The sequence below is a fragment of the Hypanus sabinus genome, chromosome 10 (genome assembly GCF_030144855.1).
Source record: "Hypanus sabinus isolate sHypSab1 chromosome 10, sHypSab1.hap1, whole genome shotgun sequence".
Lineage (NCBI taxonomy): Eukaryota > Metazoa > Chordata > Chondrichthyes > Myliobatiformes > Dasyatidae > Hypanus > Hypanus sabinus.
The window spans coordinates 105,924,347-105,950,995 of NC_082715.1; the positions used below are offsets into that span (position 1 = coordinate 105,924,347).

Below are 26,649 nucleotides of genomic sequence, written 5' to 3' on the forward strand. Positions count from 1 at the left end.
TTGAAAAGAAAGAAATTGGTGATGACACAACAATTGTTGGCAGAATTTCAGAAGGTGACAAGGCAGCATAGAGGAGCGAGATAGATCAGCTGGTTGAGGAGAGTTGCAGCAATAGCCTCAGTGTTAGTAAGATTAAGGAATGGATTGTCTACTTCAGGGAGGGGATGTCAAGGGATCACACACCAGTCGTCATTGAGAGGTCAGCAGTGGAAAGAGTGAGTAGTTTCAAGTTCCTGGGTGTCAACATCTTTGAAGATCGATCCTAGGCCCAACATATTGATGCAATTACAAAGAAGGCAGTATAGCAGATATATTTCATTCAGATTTTGGGAAGAATTGGTTTGTCACCCAAGACATTTGCAAATTTCTACCGATGTACCACAGAGATGGTTTCTATGGTGCATCGATAAAAACTTGGTAAAGGTTGATGGTTGATCTATGGTGGTCTGAGTTCCTCTTCTGTGCCACTTCTGCTCTCCGACTTCGATCTATCAAACATTTATCCTCACCACTTTAGATTTACTATTGATCCATCTTCTGGGGTTGAGAATTCTAGAGTTTCACCACCCTCTGCAAGAAGAAATGTCTACTTAATTTTACAGTAAATGCCCCTTAACTTGTGCTCATGTCCCCTTGTTTGAGACTCTCCCACAAGCAAAAACATAGCAACATCCACCCTGTCTATCCCCTTGATCTGTTTGAAAAAAGTCACCCACCATTATCTAAACTTCAAACTATTAAGCCTCTCTTGATAAGACAACCTTCTCTTCCTGGGAATTAGCCTGGTGTTACTATATGTATTTTTTTAAGATAAGAAGACAAACACTACAGGCAGTATTCCAGATTGAAGACTTTCCAACATGCTGTACAATTGCAACAAAACTTCCCCGTTTTAAAACTCCAACATTTTGCGATGAAGGGCAAAATGCCATTTGCCTTCTTAGCTATTTTGTTGGACCTGCCTACTAGATGTTTTTAATTCACACGCTGAAGCAGCCCTCTGGACTTTCCTCTCTTGCAGTCTTTCTCTGTTTAGATAATAATCTGCCTTTTGATTTATCTTACCTCACAGCTCCCCCCATTAAACTACATTTTTCAGTCTTTTAACACACATAAAATGCTGGTGGAACACAGCAGGCAGGCAGCATCTATAGACCCTTTGTCTTGGCCTGAAATGTCAACAGTTCTTCTCCTTATAGATGCTGCCTGTCCTGCTGTGTTCCACCAGCATTTTGTGTGTGTTGTTCGAATTTCCAGCATCTGCAGATTTCCCCGTGTTTTTTCAGTCTTTTGTTGACTCAGTCAATCTGTATTTTACTACCGAATCACAACATGCCCTTCCAACTATCTTTGCATCATCAGCAAACTTGGAAACCTTATGTTCTGTTCTCTCCTTGAGGTCATTAATGTAAATAGTGAACAAATGAAGGCCAAGAACTGTACCCTATAGTACTCTAATAGTTACTTCCTTCCAGTCTCAAAAGGACCGATTCATTACAAATCTCTGAAACAGCCAGCTTTTAATCCATTCTAATGTAATTCCTGAACTATCATAGGCATATAATTTATGAACCAGCCTCCAAAGTAAAACTTTGTCAAACATCTTTTGAAAATCTAAGTACAGTGTACTTACAGGCTTCCCTCCATCAAATCTCCTTGTTAGATTCTCAAAGAATTTAAGCAAATTTGTCAAGCATGGTTTACCTTTCATAAAACCATATTAGCTAGGCTTAATTATATTCAGATTTTGTGACTGATTTTAGCTATTTTCTAGCTATTTAGATAGCTCGGTGGTGTTACCTATTTACAAAAGTATCTATCATCTCATTGGAGGCAATCTAAAGAAGGTTTGCCAGACTCATTCCTGGGGTGAGTAGACGTCCTATCAAGAAAGACTAAGTAGCATGGACCTATGTTGCTTGCAGTTTAAAAAAATGTGGTGACTTTTTTTTCAGTTCTAGCTAGTTTCTCTTTGTTTATTGACTCTGGCATTGTGCTAATAATAGCTGTTAAACTAACTGGGCTGTAGTTCCTGCATTTTGCATTTCTCCTTGCTTGAACAATGGAGACACATTGGCTGCTTTCCAATCTTCTCATACCTTCCTAGAGTTTAGTGAGTTCCAAAAAAATTTATTAATCAATGGGTTCAGTGTCTCGGCAGCAATTTCCTTTAAAGCCCTAGAGTGCTGTGCACCTGGTCCTCCAACTTGTCAATCTTTAGCTCCCTTAATTTCTCCAATACTTTACCCCTTGTAATAGGGATATTTGTAAGTTTTACCACGCTATTTGAAATTAGCCCATCTGATACCCTGGGTATATTAGCAATGACTTCCATGAAGATTGATGCAAAAAGAATTATTTAACATATCTACAGTCCCGTTTCTTTGTTTGTTGTTACCTGTCTCATTCTCTCTTCCTATTTATAGAAAATTTTACAGTTTATATTTGTTCTATGCATATGTGCAAGATCAAGATGGCAGCACGACGCAGCTTGCAGCAGCCACTCCGGGACTGATTATCTGTTATTTGTGAAGTGGGGTGCCGTGCACAATCATAATCGATTGAAAACTGATGTGGGAGGGGAGCACGGAGGAACATCTGGGAATCTCCGGGAAGACCTTCTTCATTGCTGCTGCTGCTGTGAGGTCCGGGTCTCTGCTGGAAGAACAGGCCCCCAGTCCTCGGGGTCGCGTTGCCGATGGCCGTTGTCGGGGCAGTCTTAAAACGCTCGGCAGAGGATGGTGCTCAGAGAAGCTGTGTCGGAGGAGATGGTCGTCGGCTCAGAGGTTCGACGGACTCAGGTCGCTTTCGGTGTGTGCTGCGTCTGCGAGGTTGGTTTCGACGGAGCTTCGATTGTGTGCTGCGTCTGCGAGGCTGAGTTGGGCGGCGCCGTGGAAGTCCATAGCGGGGGTACTCCCTTCTGTCGCCGACATGGGATGGCGAGTCTGTTAGGACCCTGAGGACTTGTGGAAACTGTGGTGATTTCTTTTGAACTTACAGTCCTTTAACATCTTGGACTATTTTTACTGTGCCCATAGTCTGTTTTTATCAATTATGCTATTGTTTGCACTGTTGTAACTATATGTTGTAATTATGTGGTTTTGTGCAGGTCTTGTAGCTTTAGTTTTTGGTCGTTTTTGTCTGGTGGATTTGGAGCTCCTTTCCAGGGAACGCGCTCGACGGTCGTGTGATAATTATACGCAGCAGCCTCTCCGGACTCTGGATTGGGGATTGCCAAACGTTACGTGGATTTTCTGGTGTAGTCTGTTTTGTCATATGCTTTTGTGATATCATTCTGGGGGAACGTTGTCTCATTTTTTAACTGCATTGCATTTGTGGTTTCTAAATGACAATAAACTGAATCTGAATCTGAATGTTTTCTCTCAAATTCATTTTCTCTCTTCTTATAAGCTTCTTGGACTTTACTACTGGACCCTAAAAGCTTCTGTGTCCTCTGGTCAACCACTCACATGCCTTTGTTACTCAATGTACCTTACCTTTCAACTGAGCGTTACCCACAGATTGTGCCTCATTTTCATTGTCCCTCTTTTTGATTATGAGAAGCTTTTACTGAGCAGTATAGACCAACTATTTGAATATCTGCCACTGTTCCTCCACCGACCTGACCTCTGGTATGCTTAGCTAGTTGACCTTGGGAAACTGCTCCCTCATACCATTATAAATACCCTTATTTAAATTAAAGATGCTGTTAATAGACCTCATTCAGAGGGTGGTGCGAGTGTGGAACTATCTGCCAGTGGAAGTGGTAAATGCAGGTTCAATTGTATCAACTAAGAAAAGTGTGGATAGGTACATGGATGACAGGGATTTGGGGGATGCACTGTGGGTACAGGTAGATGGAACAAGGCAGAAGATTGGATTGATATGGACTAGATGGGCCAAAGGGCCTGTTTCTGTGCTATAGTAATCTATGACTCTACAAGCTATGGTATTTATCAAACTGCATTTGGAACACTATCATATTGTGATAAGTACCCCCTATAACCGCAAGATCTTTTATTAATCATTGTCCCATCAAATTGTATCTAAAATATCCTGTTCCCAGTCAATTTCACAAAGTACTGATCTAAAAAGCAATCACTGATGGATTCCACCAGATCTTCTTCTTTGATACCCTTGCCACTTTGATCCATCTCCAGATTTAAAACCTCTCATGAAAGTTGTATTTCTCTTCAAATATGCCTTTGCCATTTTGCCACTCACACTCTGCACCACTATCATGACCCAGCACTGCTCTGTTAACCTCCTTGGTAACAATGCCACCCCATACCTTTTCCTCTGTAGTACAGTGTACAAGCTGGAATACTGAGCACCCAGTCCCAGTCATCCTGCAACCATGTTTCTGTAATAGTTGTTACATCATTCTCATTTATCATCTTATCTATGCTGTCATCATTTGCCCCGTTGCAAATGCTATGTGCTTTCAAATAAAGACTATTTATATTTGATTTTAACAGCCATTTATGATACTGGTTATGTTCTTTTTTGCATATTTTTATTTGCATCTTCTGACCTGATTTATCACACAATGACTCTCAGCTTTCTGTGCCATTGCTCTTTCATTTCCTCCTCATTTTCTGTTCCTGAAGACCTCCCCCATTCCTGCTTGTTTAAAGCCCTGACACAAGAGGTTCTGCAGATGCTGGAAATCTTGACGAACACCTCAAAATGCTGGATGAATTTAATGGATCAGGCAGCATATGAGGGTGGGGGTGAGGGATATCAGCAGGCAACATTTCAGGCCAAAACCCTTCATCAGGACTGTTCAAATTCTGTCTACAACCCTGGTCATGCAATTTCCAACACAATTCATATACAGCCCATGCCAATGACACAGCTCTCACCTTCCCCTGTACAAGTGCCAATACCCCATTAATCGGAACCAATTTCTACAACACTAAGCTTTGAGATATGCATTAGCCTCTCAACACCTATTTATCTTTTGTCAGATTGCACAAGGTTGGGTAATAATCTAGTAACTCTCACCTCCTGGTTCCGCTTTTCCATATTGCCTGGACCACCTCACAATTCTTCAGCAGAAACTCCTTCCTCATTCTATAATATAATTTGATTCAACACAGACCACCACTACTACACCCTTCCCTTCCAATTCCATGTTCTTTTTTCCAGTTCAGCATGCACCAGGCATGCAACACAGCCTTCAAGACCAGAGAAGAGAGGTTGTTCCCCGACAATGGTTCCTCCTTTGACTACTGTTCTGCAACCAACCCCCCCCCCCCCCCCCACCAAATGGCTCCCTGTACAATAATGCTATGGACAGTTTGCACATCACCCTGTAGTTGAATGTGTATGCTTTAAGTTTTGCTTTAGCATTTCTATTTGCAGTGACAGCTTACGGGGAATGCATCCATGAGTGTTTGGCTGACAAATGAGCATGAACAGCTATTTAAGCTGTTTGAGTGGTTTTGAAAGGAGCTCTTCATGTAAAGTAAAATGAACTAGATTTAGAAAAGGGAGCAAAGCAAACATTCCATGCATTTGCAAGATGCAGGATAATCCCTCAAAGCTCATCATTTATGTGCATTTATTAGCACTTTTACGCAACCTATTAACCTAGTCTTTTTCATTCCTCAGACATCTCTAATTCCTTCTATACCCAGTCACTCAAGCAAATCTGATGCCTTTTCTGACGATATCATTTGAGCATTTTATCAAAACTTTCTTATGGAAGTATTAACCTGAATGAGTAGTTTGGAAAATAATGATCTCTCAAATTCCAAAACATATTGCATCAACCAAACGCCAGGAAATACCACAAATGACATCACAAAATTACCAGTTAAAGACGGTAAGAGATAGGAGCAGAATTAAGCCATTTGATCCATGGAGTCTGCTCTGCCATTCAATCATGGCTGATCCTTTTTCCCTCTCAATGACATCCTTTTGCCTTCTCACTGCAACCTTTCACACCTTGACTAATCAAGAACCAATTAAATGCTTTAAATACACCCAATGACCTGGCCTCCACAGCTGCCAGTGGCAACAAATTCCACAGATTCACCACCCTCTGGCTAAAGAAATTCCTCCTAATCTCTGTCCAAGCAGATGTCCCTCTATCCTGAGGCTGTGCCCTCTGGTCCTAGACTCCCCCACTATAGGAAACATGCTCTCCAGACCCACTCTATCTAGGCCTTTCAACATTCAATAAGTTTCAATGAGATCCACGCTCATTCTTCTAAACACCAGTGATACAGGCCCAGAGCCATCAAACTCTCCTCAAATCATTCTCCTGAACCTCCTCTGAATGATCTCCAGGGTCAGCACATCTTTTTTTGGATTAGGGGCCTGAAAATGCTCACAATACTCCAAGTGAGGGCTCACCAGTGCCTTATAAAGCCTCAGCACTAAAGCAATAATCATTAAAGAGAATAAAACCGCATAATTATAAGAGAACAAAAGAAAGCTCCAGCAGGTCAGGCAGCATCTGTGGAAAGAGAAACAGTTAATGTTTCAGGTCACAGATCCTTGGGGGTGTTAAAAACCTTGTGACCACACAGTGTCAATGAATAGGCAAATGTCAGTCAAGTTTAAATCAAATTAAACAAAGGACTAATCATTCGGACAAAGTCCATACTTGATGAAAAGCTTGTTGACTGAGGAGTGATACATGAAGATCAAAGATTGTTAAATGGCTTTTTTTTATATATTGGACAAGAAAAAACAGAAATTAACTTTCAAATAGAGATGCTGAAACTAACCTTAAAACATTATGTGCTAGGTTACATTCAATTTAATTTCAAGGGCAAACAACCAGCAAGCTAAGTCAGTGGAAGATCGTGCGCAGTACAAGGAGGCTACTCTCTCACTGTTGTTCAGGGTTGGAAGCCAAAACTTGGTATTATCTTCCCATCTTTACTATCAGGCATTATTGGACATTATTCTAAAAGCAAAGGTTAGGTCAGGGCTGTGGTGGAGGGAGTGGGATTTTAAAAGGATAACTCCATGAATACAATACCCACTTCCAGCATCAAATCAAGTTTAATTATCATTCAAAGCTGAACAAGACAGCATTCCTCTGGGACCAAGGTACCAAACATTCAAAATAGCAGGTAATACAATTCAAAATAGTGAGCAAAGAAGCATATTCATTCGAGAAAAAACATATATGTACTCCAAGATCCTGAGTGACAATGTCTGACAGCCTACGGCAGAGTGCAGACACATGTAATCCAGACTGTCATTCTGCCGCTCAAACACAGGAAGGCAGTGCTGATGAGAGAGGCCAGGCAAGTGCAGACACTACCCTGTAATGCTTCCATGTCCTCTCACCTAGTCTGCAGCAGCAGGCAAGCCCAGGGCTCGAGACCTAGTTCTCGCTACAACCAAGGCCACACAGCTCCCATGTCATCTGTCCCACCACCAAACAAGGATAACAGGCCTGCGGCAACATGGTCCAACAGAGTCCAGCAATCGCAGGTGAAATGTTCGAGACAATCTCTCATGGTTAGACTGCACCAACTCCGATGCTTCCGAGTAGCGGGCAGCAACACGGTCTGCAGCCGGGTCAGATCCTCAGAACCCAAAATGGCTCCTCCAATACCCCGGCCAGCTACTCCGATCAGCAAGCAGCTCACTGATGGAGTAGCTCTGCAGTTCCCAAAGTTCTTGGAGTAGAATTGTCTTAGGATTGTAAATTTTACAAAGAAACCTAATGGCATGAACATTGCAGCATTGATCAGTAAAAGATGACATCTTAACAGATTGAAAGTGTGGGTGCAGCACGAGCAATGGACAGGGTACAGGACACCAGATACAGAACAAAGCAGTGAGGAGCATTTAAGCAACAGGACAACCTCTTAAACACCAGAGATTCTGCAGATGCTTGAAATCCAGAGCAACACACACAAAATGTTGGAAGAATGCAGCAGGTCAGGAAATGAATAAACAGTCAACATTTCAGACCAAGACCCTTATCAGAGTTGGGAAGAAAGGGGGGAGATGCCAGAAGAAAATGGGGGAGAAGGACAAGCTAAAAAGTGGTTGGTGAAGCTAGATGCGTAGGGGAGAGGGGGGAGGATGAAGAAAGAAGCTGAGAGGTGATAATTGGAAAAGGCAAAGAGGTGGAGAAGAAGGAATGTGATAGAAGAGGGAACAAAGGGAGGAGGGGCACTGGGGGAGGTGATAGGCAAGTGAGAGTAGAGATGTGAGACTGGAATGGTGAATGGAAGAGGTAATGAAGAGGGGAAAATTGCTGGAAGGAGAAATCAATGTTCATGCCAAAAAGTTGGAGGCTACCTTGGCAGAATATAAACTCAAGCTCCACCACCCTGAGAGTGGTTTTGTCAGAGGGGGCCAGGGACTGACATGTTGGAACGGGAATGGGGATATGAATTAAAATGGTTGGCCACCAGGAAATCCCACTTTTTGCAGATGGAACTGTGGTGTTTGACAAAGTAGCCCCCCAATTTATGCCCGGTCTCACCACTATAAAGGTGGCCATATCGGGAGAACTGGACACAATGGATGACCCCTACAGATTCACAGGTGGTGTTGTCTCACCTGGAAGGACTGTTTGGGGCCTGAATGGAGGTGTGGGAGGAGGTGAATGGCAGGTGCAGTATTTCTGTCACTTGCGAGGATAAGTGCCAGGAGGGATGGATGAATGGACAAGGGAATCCCTACGGAATGTGGAGAGTGGGTGCAAGTTAAAGAAATATTTGATGTAGGGTTCCGTTGAAGATGGCAGAAGTTGTGAAGAATTATGTGTTGTATGTGCTCATTGGGTGGTAGGTGATGTCAAGAGTTATTTTATCCCTTAAGTGGTGGAGTCTAAGACCAGAGGGCACAACCTCAGAATTAAATGACGTTCCTGTAGGACAGAGATAAGGAGGAATTTCTTTAGCTAGAGGGCAATGAATCTGTGGAATTCACAGACAGCTATGGAGGCCAAGTCCTTGGGTATATTCAAGGCAGAGGATCATAGCTTTTTGATTAGTAAGGGTGTCAAGGTTATGGTGAAAAAGCAGGAGAACGGGGTTGAGAAGAATAATGAATTGGCCATGATTGAATGATATAGCAGACTAATGCCTCAGGAGATAATCAATGTGAATGACTCAGTGTTAACCATAACTCAAGGCTAGTTGTCCAGCTATATAAAGTGTATAGCTGTACTTTCATGACTACTTGTAACTTGCTGATAAAAATCTCACCATCAATCCCAGTCACCAGATTTCTTCCTTCAGTTCCAGCCCAGTCCTTCTGTCCCACTCAGCCCTCCTGACCTGCCTAGCCACTCTTACTGTTTCAAAGTGGTGTCGGCTGCACCCAGCTGGGGCCACTGTGTTTCCCTCCACTGCTCTTGTTGGGTCATCTTGTCTACGAGAGGTAGAGCTACAAAGATGCTTTTGAGCTCCTGCTGTTAGAATCAGTTGGGCCATCATGTATCCGGCCTTGCCTGAATTCTTTGGACATTTTACCTGCATCCTCAAAGTAAGTACCAAGATCATGAATTTTCAAAGAACGAAGCAGACACAATGGTCCAGACAATAATTCTGTGCATTGTAAAGTTTGATGGAAAATCAAAAACAAAGCTGATACTTTCAGGTTACTTCTCTGAAATACTAACTCTTGTTTCACACTCCATGGTTACAGCTGAGTATATTAAGCATTTTCTGTTCTTTCTAAATAAAACGTTTGTCTTACCTCCAATGCATCTCCCTCAGAGTCTCCTTCTTCCACCCCTTTTCCTAGCTCGTCTGTTATAGAATTCACCATTTCACAGAACCTGAAAGACATTTATGCCACCAAAATTAATCTAATGATTCACCTGATTAACAGAACTTTTGTTCAATATATATTTGTGCATTGTTAATGTATTTTGCTTCATCTAGAAATATGTTACTGTGCATACTGACATCCTACCCTGTGTGACACTTCCAAGCCATCTGGAAGATTAAATGCTTTTCTTTTTATCTCTGTTGCCTAACTGCTCAGCATTTAATTTTATTTCAGATCTCCAGCATGTGAAAAAAAAATTGCTTTATCCCTAGCTTGTAAAACCACATCATTCTGCAAATTACCACCTACACATTTCATTACATATCCCATCACAATGAAAACAAAATACCACAAAACTAATTTATTCCAAATTGCAGATGAAAATGTTGCAGAAGCAAAACAAATTTTCTGTTAAAAAATAACTTACTGGCAATAGATGTATACTGTGCTAAACTCACGTGCACCTAGATGTGTAAAATTCAAAGTTCAATGTATTTTTGTTCTCAAAGTTACCATATACAATCCTGAGATTCGTTGTCTTGTGGGGGATCACAGTGAATACAGGTAGCACAATAGAATCGGTGAAAGACTTCACCCAACAGGACAGACAACAACCAATCAGCAAAAACAAAAAAAAAAACCCAAAATACGCAAATACTAAAAGAAAGAGAAAAGAAAATAAATAATAATAATAATAAAAAATATCAAGAACATGAGATGAAGAGTTCCTTGAAAGTGAGTTTAGTTCGGTGATGGGGCGAGTGAAGTTGAGTAAAGTTATCCCCTTTGGTTCAAGAGCCTGATGGTTGAGGGATGATAACTGTTCCTGAACCTGGTGGTGTGGGTCCTGAGGCCCCAGTCCCTTCTTCCTGACGGCAGCAGTGATAAGAAAGCATGTCCTGGGTGGTGGGAGTCGTTGATGATGGATGTTGCTTTCCAGCAACAGCGCTCTGTCTAAATATGTTCAAAGGCAGGAAAGGCTTTACTCGTGACATACTGGGTCATATCCATTCCTTTTGTGGTGCGTGGCCAAGTGGTTAAGGTATTGGACTAGCAATCTGAAGGTCTTGAGTTCGAGCCCCAGCTGAGGCAGCGTGTTGTGTCCTTGAGCGAGACACTTAACCACATATTGCTCTAGTCCACCCAGCTGAAAATGGGTACCAGCAAAATGCTGGGGGTTAACCTCGTGATAGACTGGCGTCCTATCCGAGGGGTGGGGGGGTGGGGGGTGGAGTCTCATACTCTCAGTCACTTCACACCACAGAAACCAGCGTAAGCACCAGCCTGATGAGCCTATAAGGCTCAGGACAGACTTTAACTTTTTTAAATCCATTCCTTTTGTAAACTTTTCAGTATAAGATCATTTGTGTTTCCATACCAGGCTGCGATGCAGCCAATCAATACAATTGCCACCACACATCACGATCAGTGATGCTAAATGAAGCTACATTGTGTTGTTGGAAATTATATCTCAGTGTTTCCCTTTACATTCCCATTTAACTTTAATTAAGAAACAGTGATTTTAGTGCCAATAAAACAGTTCTTTCTCAATTAAACAGGGTGAAAAGAAAACATTCACATATGTTATACACAGAGAAAATGTGGCCTGCATTGTTAAACAAATACAGAATTACTTTAATCTCATGAAAATTTGCAAGACCTTAACATCATTAATCTTCAGGTTTATTGGAAAACAATCTATGATTTTTTTCTTGTTAATATTTCAGATGGATTTAACTGCAGGTTCTGACAAGCCAGAAATAAAATTAATCATCCAGTTTTCATTCAAAGGTTCTTAACCTCAACTGAATCTAACTGGGAACATAATTAAAATGGAAGCTTTAAAATATATTAAACAAAACCACTTCTGTTTTAATGTTCTGAGCAATGGCAGCATAGTTTAGATATATTTGGACAGATGACAATGATTCACTTATGCATTGAAGGAACTAAAAATTATTGAGCCAATGAAAGCACTAACTCTTTGAAAAGTTGAACTGTGCTGTGCACAATAACATAATTATTGAGATTTAATGGCATAGCACCGAATATAATTACTTACTATGATCATTCCTACTAGTGAACTCAGAGGAGGGAAAGGAGGAGATTAGATCAGCTGAAACATGTACCTAGCCAGTGATTTAAACACTGTTTGAACATGAAGTGAAGATGAGGAGCTGAGACTTCACTAAACAGGGACTGGAAAATATACACACCTTTTGCAATGAAGCTCTGTGCAAAAGTATATCTGAAAATCATCGGAATTATGCAGAACATACAGGAAACAACAACGTTCATCACACTTGGAAACACTGAAATATTAAAAAGAACAATATTAAGGTTAGCTCATTTGCCATAAGATACGCAGATGTTGATCACGGGCACACATGCCTCCATGACTGGAGCAACTATGTTAGTGGGCAACAGTGACTCCCATGAAGTTGATGATAGGGGTGTTTGGCAATAGTAATGCCACTAAATATCAGGCGTAGTTGGCTCAAGGACGGTTTCTATCCTTCTGTTACAAGACTATTGATTGGCTCCCTGCTACATTCAGATGGACTCTTGGCCTCACAACCTACTTGGTGATGGCTTTGTGGCTTATTGTCTGCCTGCACTGCAGTTTCCCAGCAGCTGTAACTGTTCATTTCACATTTTGCTATATTTTCACTTGTGCTACCTCAATGAACTGCTGTAGTAAATCAATCTGTACCAATGGCATGGAAAACCAACTCCTTCACTGTATTTTGGTAAATGTGACAGTAATAAGCCAATCGACCAATTTACTGGTATTGACCTTGCAATGGAGGGAGCATCATCGTCATAGCTGCTGAAGATAGCTAGACTTAGAATCTTATCCAAGGACCTCCTGCAACGGTACACTGAATGAGGTGATTGATATCTGACAAGCCGAGCTATTCCCCTTTGAGCCAGGTATGACTCCACAATGTATCAAAGCTCCCCCATGATTCAGTGCACCAGATTGTTCAAGGTTAAAAATGGAAAATTCATATGATTGTAAAACAGGATATGATTGTTGAAGAAACTTTGGGAGCTTTGATTCATCATGGACCTGGTGACCGGAGGATCTTTAACTGTTATAGTGCTGAGAGTATGCAAATAGTTTTTATTCTTAAGCAATTTTCTTGAAACTCGTATATTCTTCATATCAGGGAATAACTCACCCAAACCACCTACAGAACTCGATATCTTCTTTTATCTATAATCTTTAGGCAATAAAGTGCAACATATCACGACAAACTTAACCCCTTTGGATCTGATATGTAGACATAAACCTCTAAACACAATAATGTTGTGATCAGTAATGCTTCAGTCATTACAAAAAACTGAATTATGCATGCTCATAAATGCAAGAATACATATTCCTAACAATGGTTCAAAATGGTAATAAATTACCACTAATTAAAGAAGAGATTCACAACAGCAAGACCTAATGTTTAAGCTGTTCTACGATGTTAATCGGTATGACACCAAAACTTATTGTGCGTCGAATACAACAGTCAGTCACTGACCTGACGCCCCTGATTGAAGTTGCATTGAAGTTCCATTCGTATATGGCATTCTGTGGTTCCCCATGGGGAGAAAAGAAACAGGAAATGAAAACTCACTTTGTAAGCAGAGAGTAATGAACACCACAAATTGATTCATTTAATTCCATTGCATCAAGTGCAATAAATTACCTTATCACTTGGTGATACATGCCAAATAGACACTGTCTTCTCTTCTTCCTCATTGTTAATGGATAAATAGGCAGGCTGGAAGACTTTGGTTGGCTCCAAGATTAAAACCTATCACGTCAAATGTAAAAATAAGGGAATTCTTTCAGTATTTTTGAAAACTCATCACCACCATTACTGGTTTGTTCACATACCAGAATGTGTATAATTACTGAGGTGAATACCCATCACGGTTACTGGTTTGTACACATACCGGAATGTGTATAATTACTGAGGTGAATACCCATCACTGTTACTGGTTTGTACACATACCAGAATGTGTATAATTACTGAGGTGAATACCCATCACTGTTACTGGTTGGTACACATACAAGAATGTGTATAATTACTGAGGTGAATACCCATCACTGTTACTGGTTGGTACACATACCAGAATGTGTATAATTACTGAGGTGAATACCCATCACTGTTACTGGTTGGTACACATACAAGAATGTGTATAATTACTGAGGTGAATACGCATCACTGTTACTGGTTGGTACACATACCAGAATGTGTATAATTATTGAGGTGAATACCCATCACGGTTACTGGTTTGTACACATACCAGAATGTGTATAACTATTGAGGTGAATACCCATCACTGTTACTGGTTGGTACACATACAGGAATGTGTATAATTACTGAGGTGAATACCTTCTTCTCAATTGTCAAACCGCATAAACACTGCTCACATTATTTGCAACCTACAGATATTTATCATATAACATGCATCAACTAGTTAATCAAATTTTGTCAATCAGCCAGTAAATCAGTCAGAACCTACAACCATCAGGCAACTTTCTGTACCCAATTAGAACCCTATATGGAATGACTGACGTAACCATTGTTCTGAACCTCTTATTCATAGTTCACCCACAAATTTGTTTATTTCTATTGGAATACTGGTGATGTGCTTCTAATCTATCGTTCTTTGATGGCTCTCAAATTTTATGCCAATCTGAAACGACCAAGCAGGACTAGCTGTGCGTTAACCAGCAAAGAGAGTGTGCAATAGTCAGAGCTGGGCAATCACACAAACAACAAGCCAGACCAAAGCTCTGCAATCTGGTCACGTCTCATAGGGAATTATGACAGCCACATAAACAGGTGATGGAAGAAGGCAATTCTAACAACGTCCTTGATGATGAGGCCAGCACTTGACTGCTAAAGACGAAGCTGATGCACTTGGAACCAGCTCAGCAGGTTGTGCCAAATTGATGATCCATCTTGACATGAGGAAATGGCTGAGAGCACCAGATATAGCAAACATACTAAGCATCCCAGCTTAGTATGGAAGACCAGAACTAGATGCACTTTCTGACAACTTCAGTTACATCGCTGAAATCTATCAAACTGGAAAAAACTGCATAGGCAATTGCTAGTCACAAAAATTAGAGAACAAATCCAATTAACACTGCAGGAGTTCCTGAAGGAAGGGTCCTAGACACAACCATCTTGTTGCTTCATCGCCTCCTTAATGTTTAAGTGGGGATATTCACTGGTGACTGCAAAAGGTCCAAGTTCATCTGCTTCTTCCACAGCAAGTTAAGCAGCTTGTGCCTGCAATGCAGCACGGCCTAGACAACATTCAGGCTGATAAAAGGCAAGTTACATATGTGACTCAAAAGTGCCAGACAATGACCATCTCCTACAAGACAGAGTCTGACAGTCAGCAGCCAAGTCTTCCATCGTCAACATGAGAGTCACAGCGGACAGGAGCTTAACTGGACCAGCTGCATCAATACCGTGGCTGAAAGTGCAGGTCAGAGCCTAGGTATCCCCTGCTAAATAACTCAATTCTTGATTCCCCAAGATCCTGCCACTATCTACAGCACGTCAGGAGTACGATAGTCTTCACTTAACTGCAGCACAGAACCAACAACTCCCTAACGTTTGACGCCATCCAAGAAAGAGTATCTGTATGGACTCCATCACGCACCCCAAACATTCACCTCCTCTGCCAGTGGCAGCAGCGTCCACCATCTCTAAATATGCTTCCGTTCATTAGCCGGGCAGCTCACTCATGAAGGCAGCAAGTATCCAGGAACACCACCCCATGTAGGTTCCCCTCCAGGTCGTACAGGTGAGCATGGCTGACTTAAGAAATTGATCATCATTTCTGGGCATTACTGCTATAACTTCCAACGTAACCACAGTATCTTCACAGAGGCACTGTTACAACTCAAACTCATCATCCTGCTGAAGGGTCTTGGCCTAAAACGTTCCTCCAGCATTTTGAGCATGCTGCTTGGATTTCCAGCATCTGCAGATTTTCTCGTTTGTGATCCCCATTTTCCCGTCAGTAATTAGCACTAAACAATAACTGCTGCTCTTGCCAGCAACAGGCACACTTTGAAAGATGAATAAATGGAAAAGCATTTTACAGTTTAGGACTCGGCATTACTGCAATTAACTTTGGCACTTAATCATTTTGTTTTCCTCCATATTCGACATTGGGGACAGTAAATGATTGCTTCGGCTACTTGTGACAACAGAAAGGTACAGACTTTGGAGGGCTTTAACTTTAACGTGTGGTTCAGATATACATAGGGGGGGTGTGGTTACGTAAAAGAATCAGCTCAAATAAAACTTCCAATGAAACCACATACAGGAAATCGAACTAAGGACACGGCCTCGTTGGTGGCTTCAACAATGAAATCCATCCAGAAGTCCATCAGCTCCTGACATTCCGAGGGCTGCTCTGGAACCTGCTTCTTAAACCGTTGATATATATGGATGATTTGTACAACAGACTTCAAATACCTAAATGAACAGCCAAAAGCAAACAAACCCTGATCAGAACCATAAGTATTAGCAGATTCTTTTTTAAGTCCCATTCATCAGCCCCATTCACAGATTACCTCTTAAGCTTATGACATTATTTTTCAACTTAAAACTCAGCTCCCTTACACTGACCAGATCAAGACCTTGTGAGTTTCATTCACTTAAAATTGTTCCTCAGTCATAACATAATAGAAGATAAAATATAATTCACACCAATTTTTCCATTCCAACATTCTGGGGGTAATTTACAGATGATTGGTATGATAAATTAGGATTTTGGAAAAGGAACTTGGGTATGGAATTGCAGCATCTCATAATCATGTAACCAGTGGTCTCGATCTCATTCTTGTAAGGCTGTAACACATAGGAGAATTTGGCCATTCAGCACACTCTCTCCTGCTGTCCAATCGTGGCTGATTTATTATCTCTCTCAAACCCATCCTCCTGACTTCTCCCAGTAACTTTTACCGCTCTGACTAATTAAGAACCTTATCAACCTCTGTTTTAAATATACCCAATGATTTGGCCTCCAGAGTCATCTACAGCAATAAATTCCACACATTCACCACCCCCAGGCTAAAACAATTCCTCATCATCTCTGGTCTAAAGGGACATCCTTCTATTCTGACACTGTGCCTTCTGCTGCTGGACTCCCACACTGTAGGAAACATATTCTCCATCATATGACCTGCTCTTGATTACAAAGGCCAAGTGGATCATCGATAGGAGCAACCAATGATTTTGAATCCAAACCATATTGTGGTGTGATCCAAAGTTTGGAACTGCCCATTGTGATTAGGTAATCATATACTGTAGATCATAAATTGAGTGAGCTCATCCACAGTGATAGAAATGCAGAATTTTATATTTCCTGTGATAGAATTAGAGAATAGATCAGAATAATGTTTATTATCACCATCAAGTGTCGTGAAATTTGTTCACTTATCAACAGCAGTTCCATGTGATACATGACATGGAAAGAAAATAATTAAGTAAATCAATTACAGTAAGTGTATATGTATATTGAAAAGATTAAAAATAGTGCAAGAACATACATAGTCTATATATTGGAAAAAAGTCAGGTAGTGTTCAATGTCCATTTAGGAATCGGATGGCAGAGGGGAAGGAGCTGTTCCTGAATCATTGAGTGTGTGCCTTCAGGCTTCTGTACCTCTCACCTGACAGTAACAATGAGAAGAGGGCATGTCCTAGGTGATGGGGGTCCACCTTGCTGAGGCACTGCTCCTTGAAGTCATCTTGGTTACCACAGAGGCTAGCACCCCAGATGGAGCCGACTGATTTTACAACTTTCTGTATCTTTTTTCAGTCCTGTGCAGTAGGCTCCCACCCACCCCATACCAGCCAGTGATACAGCATATCAGAATGCACAGAAGGGATGAATTTTAAGGTTTACACTTGTATTGCGTGCTGTAAGGAGGTGAGGAGGAGATGCCTCATATGTCTACTGCTCCTCTTTCCAGCTTTATTCTTGTCTTGCAATGTCTTCTGCTTTTTGCCTTGTCCACCTCGAACACAATGGCACCAAATTCCCGCCTGTACCCACTAGAAAGATCATTCTCTATATAGGTACCAAGATGATGGGTGGGGATTGCCTTGGGAAATCTATCGACCATCAAAGCAATCAATATATACTCAAGTAATTCAGCTCTTAAGGTTGTAAAATGCACAGTTTAGAGGCAGGTAAGTTGTTTCCATTTGTAGGTGAGAATAGAACTAGGGACATAGCCTCAACATTCAAGGGAGTAAACTTGAGACGGAGATGAGGAGGAACTGCTTTTCCCAGAGAGTGGTGAATCTGTGGAATTCTCTGCCCAATGAACAATGGAGGCTACCTCAGTAAATATATTTAAAGCTTGATAGATTTTTGCATAATAGGGGAATTAAGGGTTAAGGGGAAAGGCCGGTAGGTGGAGTTGAGTCCATGGCCAGATGGCCTACTCCTGCTCCTGTTTCTTATGTTCAAAGTGCAAAGTAAAGTCTATAGAATAGTAACTATAACAGGAATCAATGAATGATCAACCAGAGTGCAGAAGGCAACAAACTGTCCTAATACAAATTTAAGTAAATAGCAATAAATAGTGAGAACACAAAATAACAAGATAAAGATTCCTTAAATTGAAATAATTAGTTGTGGAAACCTCTGGGCAAGTGAGTATAGTTATCCCCTTTTGTTCAAGAGCTTTGTGGTTGTGGGGTAGTACCTGTTCCTGAGCGTCTTAACCTTCACCAATTCACAGAAGACCCAACTATCTCAACCTTCCTATTTCTTATATTTACAAGGACCCTTACAAAGCGGCTTATTATTCCTCTTACCAGGCAGGTGCTTTGAGTTTAAAGAGCTTCTCAGAAGCCATAATAACTCGGTGTGGATCATTCGCTAACATACTGGCACCAAGGAAAAAGCCCACATCCCAGTAACTCTGTATCTTTTCCAAGTTTCCCTTCCTCCCCAGAAGGCTGCTGAGTTTCACACCTGCATAAATTAGAAATATCACCAATTATTATAATCAATAACAGTATAATCATTATAAATGTATCATCAAAGCCAAAGCAAAATCATAGCCACATGAATATTTTAACCAGACTAAGTGAAGTCTACTGATTCTTTTAATCCACCTTCAAATTGCAGCATTCTCAGGAAATTCAGTTTAGAGAAAGTCTATTTAAACACCAAGAAATTACAAGTTACATGGTGAAGTCACTTGGTTAGATATGCTCGATTTAGATACAGTTTTGTAATTAATATTTAATGACAATGAAATTAAATTTCATAAGAGGCATTGATAACAAAACACATGAGATCAAGCTTTTTAATTTTAAGATTTCTCCGCCCTTTCAAATGATTCTATAACTTGCAATACGGGTACTTTTATTTCAGCGGTCACAAAAATAACATTTTATTTCCCCTTAGCTTTACTTGGGAAATTGCCATGAAATTACAGTGATACCTTAAATTTAAGACTGTGATGACCACAGAAATGAAATCACAATGTTTACTATATATACATTTGAGCTAGTTGGCTGAAATGTAAAATGCCATGTCAAAGACAAATACGATCCATAAGGAAGGTGTTCAGTCCCTCTGATCTAATTGTAAAAGCTACGTGGCGCGTTACCCCATTCCCATGTCATGAAATGGCTCACACAGTGCTGTGAATCAAGGTAGAATATATTCTACAATGAAAAACTGCATTAAGGCACCAGTGAAAATTCAAACACAATCTTTTTGTATTTGTTCACACAATAGTTTTAGTCAAACTATAACACTAAATACCTGTGTATTATTGCCTACCTGTAAGTAGCATGTGTACCCATGGTACTCACATCAAACCCAAGTTCACCCTTACTCCCTTGGCTCTGATGGCAATATTTAATGCAGAACAAACAATATACTACACACTTTCTATAGCTTCGGAACAGTTCACATATTCCAGAGGTCCAACCCCTGGTCTAATAATCTGCTTGAAGGCTTTGAATTTGCCTATCAATTAGGCAGAATTTGCAGGAGGAAACTGGGCAGGGGAATTTGGTGTTTTAACTCTCACTTTAACAACCAGAAATTGATATTCACACAAAATGTTGAGGAACTCAGCAGGCCAGGCAGCATCAATGGAAAAAAATAAACAGTCGACATCTCGGCCCGAAACGTAGACTGTACTCTTTTCCATTGACGCTGACTAGCCTGCTGAGTTCCTCCAGCATTTTGTGTGTGTTGCTTGGATTTCCAGTATCTGCAGATTTTCTTATTTCAGAAACTGATATTTCTGCCTTTCAGTGCAACAATCAGTTATGTAGTAACTGATTTGACTTTAGTTTAGCTTCATTTATATCAACAAGTGCACCTTTAAAAAATATTTATTTGATCATTTGTGTAAGGTGACTTAAACAGATAAAAATATTTGGACGAGATTATACTTTCTGGAGTTTGCATCAATCAGCTTTATGGGGTGTGAAATAAGAGGATAAGCTTTGCAGGGATTAAATATTGGATATAATCCAATGGATTGCACTCAATGAAACCTCCAGAGGTATTGCATTTATTGATAAAATAATCTGGGTCTGTTGTTTAAAATCAACAATGAAGTCTTTCACCATATCATTTTATTACATACAGAAATATTAAAAGTAGATGACTGAAAGAGTAAATGGCTCTCTTCAGTGATCAGTGCTTTGGGTATTGGTTTTCTTGATCCCTAGTAATGGCTGAACCTTGGAGTGCGACTTGCAATTTGTAAATTTTCAGATGACACTGGCGCCACAGTCAACTGCAAAGATAGTCATAGGCTGCATCAGGATATGGACAGGGTGGGGAACACATGGTAAATAAAGTTTAATAAAGATGAATACAAGGTAATACATTTCGGTAGGAGGAATGAGGAGAGAGAGAGCAGAATAAGGGATGCAGTCTAAAGAGAATGCAGGTGCAGAGGAATCTGGGGAAAAGTCAATGAAAAATGTTGAAAGAGCAGTTGAAAAATCAGTCACTATTTTAGGCCTTAATTATAATGAGAAGCAAAGAGTATAGAAGGAGGGAAGTCACTCTGAATCTTCAAAAAACATGGGTCTAGCCTCATCTGGATTATTGTGGTCATCACAATTTATAGGGAAAAATGTGAAGACATTAGAGATGGTCCAAAAAAAATTGAAGAGAATAGTTCAGGGATGAGCAGCCATAGTTTGAAGGTCAGTATACAGGCTAGAATGTTCTCTCTAGTGATCAGAAGACTGAAGTGTGTTTGACAGTGTTATTTCTAATTATGTAGGATTTGTACGGCATGGATAGTGGGAGGCTGTTCACTTTGATGGGAGGGGCAATAAAAAGATGTCACTTTTATAAAATAAAGGAGAAGAAAATGAAAATTGAGGAACAACTATTTTTGGCTGGAATCCAGAATTCAAACCATCAGATGTGGGTGGAGGATAAATTGATTTGTAGCCTTCATGTGGGAATTGAACAAAAATATGGGAAGAAAACCATGAGGCCATGGAGAAAGGGTTGAGGATTACGTTTGGTAAAAGACTCTGTAGACATATTGGGCTGAATGGCCTCTTTCTGAGCTGTAACCATTCCTAAGGTACATACCTTCCAACAGGCAACAGGCTGTGCGGTTAATCAAATCTGAAGACCATAAGACATAGGAACAGAATTGGGCCCATTGAGTCTTCTCTGTCATTTCATCATTGTTATCCCTCTCAACACTATGCTCTTGGCTGCTTCCCGTAACATTTGGCACCCTGATTAACCAAGAACCTCTGCTTTAAATATACTCAATGACTTGGCCAACACAGCTGTCTGTGGCAAGGAAGCCCACAGATTCACTACATTATGGCTAAAGGAATTCCTTCTCATCTTTCTAAATAGACGTCCCTCTATTCTGAGGCCATCCCCTCTGATCCTAGACTCACCCACAGGAAACATCCTCTTCATATCCACTCTATCTAGGCCTTTAATGGGGAATTTTTTCCCCATTTAGAAACTAGTCTGTGCCTTTATTCCTTCTACGAAAGTGTATGACCGTACTCTTCCCTACACTACATTCCACCTGCCACAATCGAATCATTGGGATGAAATTCAGCCTTGGCAAAGGCATAAGGCAGAAAACAGCAGATTAATTGTCCATGCTGAACAGTGTCCAAATTTTATTGATTTCACATTGTTTTCAATGGAAACTAAAATCCAACAGGATGACAGTACCTGTTTTGCTCCACAATTAGTGATTTTGTTCATCCCTGTCTAAGCTAATTGTCCTTTCATCCTCCCTTAGCTGATGTAAAACACACATGTTTGCATGCTCAACTGTGGCTCAAACTGAGTAATATTTTCTGCTGATTCTAAAGCAAACACGAAAATCTGTCGGTCTCCATAAGCTCCTGTTTCCGGGGTTGTGGTTGAGAATGCTTATTTTTAGTACAGCAGATGCATTTTGCATTCTGTCGAAACTCATATTTCATTGAGTCTAAATAACTATATGTCATGTGCCTCTCTGCAGGATTGGTGGAGGGGATATGGAGGAAAGTTTAGGTTTGTGTGGACCAGTGGTCCCACAGCTTGAGCATTCTACTCAATACTACCTGACATTCTTAGCTCAGATCTAATTAAGAGGAAAATAATTTGGGTTCTTTCTTCAAGCTGGAGCTCCACCCATTTAAATTACAAAGTTCCACACCAGGATGGGTACATCTCTGCACATGATCCCTCCCCCACCCCAATGATTACACAATCATACTATCTACGGGAACTGTGTAGTGGCAGTGGGCTCTCCAGCAATTGGACAGAAGTACTATATCACATCCTGTGTCAGAGAAACTCCGGGAATTTCCGTTCTTGTGAGCTATTGAAAGACTTTGGGAGCTGCTGAATGAAGCACAAGGTGAAACAGCAGCACTGCTTGTGGAGCTGTTGTCTCAGAGCTCCAGTCCCAAGGGTATAATCCTGACCTCCTTTGCTGTCTTTATGGAGTTTCCTGTGACCAGGAGGGTTTCCTCCAGCTGCTCCATTTGCTCCCTAACCTATTGGCATTAACTAGCTAATTGGCAGCTTCAATTTGACCCCAGTGTGCAGATAAGTGGTAGGATGGGGGAGAGTTGAAGGGATAATGAGAGAAAAATATGGGATTATTATTGTGAACAGAGTCCTTGACAAGGATGCCTTAGACACAAATGCTGGAGTATCTGAGGCTGGGATCGAGACACAGTCTCAAACAGGATCGAGAAACTGAGCACAGAACAAACGCTAGACGAAATCACTGGTAGACTTACGATTGAGCACTGAAATTATGGTCAGGTGTTCCTTAAATACTCAATTCTTAACAGAGAAACATAGAAAACCTACAGCACAATACAGGCCTTTCGGCCCACAAAGTTGTGCCGAACATGTCCCTACCTTAGAAATTAGGGTTTACCTGTAGTCCTCTATTTTCTTGGCACCCAAAACATGACTATCAATTAACAGGAAAGCCTTAAGCCCTTAAAGGGGCCTTGGCAGCTATCCATACCATGGAGAGTTAGAACATTTAAAACTCTGAAGCTGGTAGCGTCAAGTAGCAGGACCCCCTTCCCCTACAGCCGATTCCTGACAGCCCTGGTTGCCCGGGGAGTTGGTGATGGCAATCGTGGATGAGAGTCGGATCCAGGATGTCTTTTTCCAGCATCCACCACCTTTCCTCCTGTCTGAATCCCTCCCAGTCTACTAGATATTGCTGAACATTTTGAGCGGTACACACATCCAGAAGTCTTTTCACCATGATCCCCCCCCCCCCCCCCCCGATAAACCTGTGTGGCGGTGGAGCTGGTGCAGACAGGTTCACTTAGAGATGTGCAAGGTGGGTTGATCCTTCTGGTCAGGGGGAGCTGCAAGGTATAAGCCACTGGGCTTACTTTTCTCAGGAACTTAAGGGGACCAATGAACTTGGGCACAAACTTTCTAGATTCTACTCGGAGAGGCAAGTTATGAGTGGACAGCCATGTCTGTTGTCCAGGCTGAAATGTGGGTCCCAGACTTCTCCTTCAGTTTGTCTCGTCACTGCCCTCCGGTTAGAGGCCAGCAAAATCTTTCTTGCCCTCATTCACTTCTTCTTGCACTGTTGGACAAGATCTTCTACCGCAGGGACCCCAAACTCGGCTTCTTGTTCCGGAAAGAGGGGTGGAGGATAACCAAACTGGACCCAAGCGCTGGCATCTCATGCACAAGTGCTGTGAGGTGTTGCGGGCGATCTCTGCCCACTTCAAATGGTCTTTCTGAGGCCAGGTATCTCAGGGTCCTGCTTGGTCCACCCCGTCAGGCTGTTGGACTGTGGGTGAAACCCAAAGGAAAAGCTTACTGTTGCCCCGTCAGTTCACAGAAATCCTTCCAGAAATTGATGAGAATTGTAGACCACAATCTGAGACAATGTCTACTGGGATTCCATGGACCCTGAAGCCCTGGTCCAGGACAATCTTGGCTGACTCCGCCATGGAAGGTAGCTTCTCCAAGGCAAAGAACTTATAGGCTTTTGAAAACCAATCGACAACCACATGGATGAGGGGTGTATGCAGGGATATGGGCAAGGTGCAGGTCAGTGGGACTAGGCAAAAAAACGGTTCGGCACAGCCAAAAAGGGCCAAAAGGCCTGTTTCTGTGCTGTAAGGTTCTATAGTTCTATGTTCTAATGAGGACTAGACTAGGTCTGTAAAGGGGGTTTCTTCTTTTTCTTTGTTACTGTTGGGAAAGGGTTTCTTTGTTTTGTTAAAAGCAGGAATGTTTCTTTGTTGCGAGAGAGTGCTGGAAGCTTGTTTGTTAAAATTTACTGATAACAAGAATGGTATTCCTTTGTAAACCAAATGGGGATTAATGTTCTTTCTGCTGAGTCTGTAAGCTTTTGTTGACGAGCTTTTGGGGAGATCGGCGCGGGGGGGTCGAGAGAGAGGACGCAATGCTGTAAGCTGGGCGAGGATCAGACCCCAAGTGGGGGTCCGAGGCCGGGAGGTACTCTGAGGAGGGGGGATGAAGCTAGATGTGCTTGGTTGACCACTCGGAGGGTCCTGAGCTGCGAGTCGAGGAGTTCGGAGGGTCCTGAGCTGCGAGTCGAGGAGTTCGGAGGGGATCGAATGGTGGCCAGAAGACTTCAGTAATTGAGCTCCAACGGTCGTGCACGAAGTGGTTTGGACTTTGATAAGTTTGGTGCCTTTTCTTTATTTTTTCTCTTCATATATACTGTATCATTATTAATCACTTAGTTATAGTAACCTTTATAAATTGTACTCATTTAATCGCATATGGTGTACTGTCTGGTTTTGGGCGAGGCGGGGACATCACACAGCATCCACACCAGCTGATTACCCAGTTTGGCGGGACCGAAGGCTGCTCCCCCTAGACGAGAACGAGCTGAGCGAGCCTGAGGCGACCCAGGGGGTTACATTGTGGGGTGCTCGTCCGGGATTGATTTCTGTGGAAGCTGTGTGATCACCCTCTTTAAATTGTGTCTGCGGCGAAGAGCTGGTGTGCCTTTGTGGGTGTGCGATTGCTGGTTATCTCTGCGTGTGTGTTGGGTGGGGTGGTTGCTGTTGGTAGCCTGGAGGTCGTTGTTCGAGTTCCGACTAGTGCTGACGAAATGGTGTGGGACCATGGGTTGTCTGTACTGTTTGGAGAGTGAGGAGTGACAGGTTGGGATGTTTCAGCAGTGGTGGGCTCCGCCCGGTTATTGGAATAATGTCCAGCCCTAAAGGGGCGGAGGCGAGGGCGGAACGGACCCCTCAGTTGTTGGGTGAGTGGCAGTGCTTGGCTGAGGGAAAGCGACAGGGACGGGTTGAAAGTTTGAGTAGGTGGGCTGGTGACTTTGTTAGAACTGTCGGGCGCAATTACCTCGAAGTGACAGCTGCCAGTTCTGGGAAAGTGTGGGAAAATGCGTGTGGTTTGACTGGAAGTCAAATGCCGCAGCTGGGGGGCTTATCATATCCGTGGCAGGAGATGGGTGGAAAGTTTTTAGGGTATCCCATTTGCCTAGGGGGGCAGATAAATTGCTTGTGGTGCCAAGGGGATCTGTCAAGGGGATCAGTTGTTCCGTTGATTCGAGAGGTGTCGGGAAACTTAGAGGAGGCCCAGTGGGGGAACGGCTTGGGGTCTCTGGGGGAGCACGTTCCCAGCAATGTACCAAGGAACTCCTGAAAGGAACAGACTCTATTCCTGAAGGCTTAGAGGGGCCACGCGCACAGGTGTTGTTACGGATGGATGGAAGTCAAGTTAAAGCCATCCTCGGCACCGGGGCGCCGGTTAAGTTGCTGTACAGTTTGTTTTATAACCGTTATTGGAAGCATTTACCCTTGACGACATTGAGGGCACTGGAGATTTGGGGTACCAGTGCCGGTGATTATCCAGACGATGGTTGTTGGTCAGTGAAAATGGAGTTCTTAGAGGCAAATGTGGAGGAGACTGAGGTTCGTGAATCGTTAATGCTGATGTGTCCGGACACTGTTGAGATGGGCAGCGTTTCTGTTCTAGAGAGATCCGATATCCTGCTGGTGCGCTTGGGGGCCTGCCCGGAGGAGGCGGGTGAGCGCTGTTTGGAGGCATTGTCGATGCACCCAGAGTTTCGAGCTGCTTGTGCGGACCGATTGGGCATTGGGCTGATACCGAATTCAAACAAGAGCCAGTGGTGGTACGGCCTGGGGGAAGTATCTGAGGGTGAGACCCTCTTAGTGGACGCTGCGAAATACCACGAGGGAGGGGAGTTGACTGCTGAAGACACCTCGGAGAGAGAGAAGTTGCGGCGACTGGCCCCTGAAGCCGTGGAAGACGTAGGCAGCGTGTGTGTGGATTATATTGCGTTGAAGAGGCGCACTGTCAGTGACCAGAATATGGCCCTGAGGG

General features: G+C 42.3%; 1 protein-coding gene across 2 annotated transcripts in view; it reads right to left on the minus strand.

Moving 5' to 3' along the window:
- The window catches only part of map3k5 (mitogen-activated protein kinase kinase kinase 5), a 183,495-nt gene that overhangs the window by 72,635 nt on the left and 84,211 nt on the right, over positions 1–26,649 (minus strand). For both annotated transcript variants that reach the window (XM_059982504.1, XM_059982506.1), the window contains exons 9-14: positions 18,618–18,777; positions 16,109–16,262; positions 13,461–13,568; positions 13,293–13,342; positions 11,976–12,071; positions 9,685–9,766 (exon numbers count right to left, since the gene is read on the minus strand). In XM_059982504.1, coding sequence (XP_059838487.1) covers positions 9,685–9,766; positions 11,976–12,071; positions 13,293–13,342; positions 13,461–13,568; positions 16,109–16,262; positions 18,618–18,777 — 650 coding nt within the window. The remainder of the gene's footprint in view (positions 1–9,684; positions 9,767–11,975; positions 12,072–13,292; positions 13,343–13,460; positions 13,569–16,108; positions 16,263–18,617; positions 18,778–26,649) is intronic.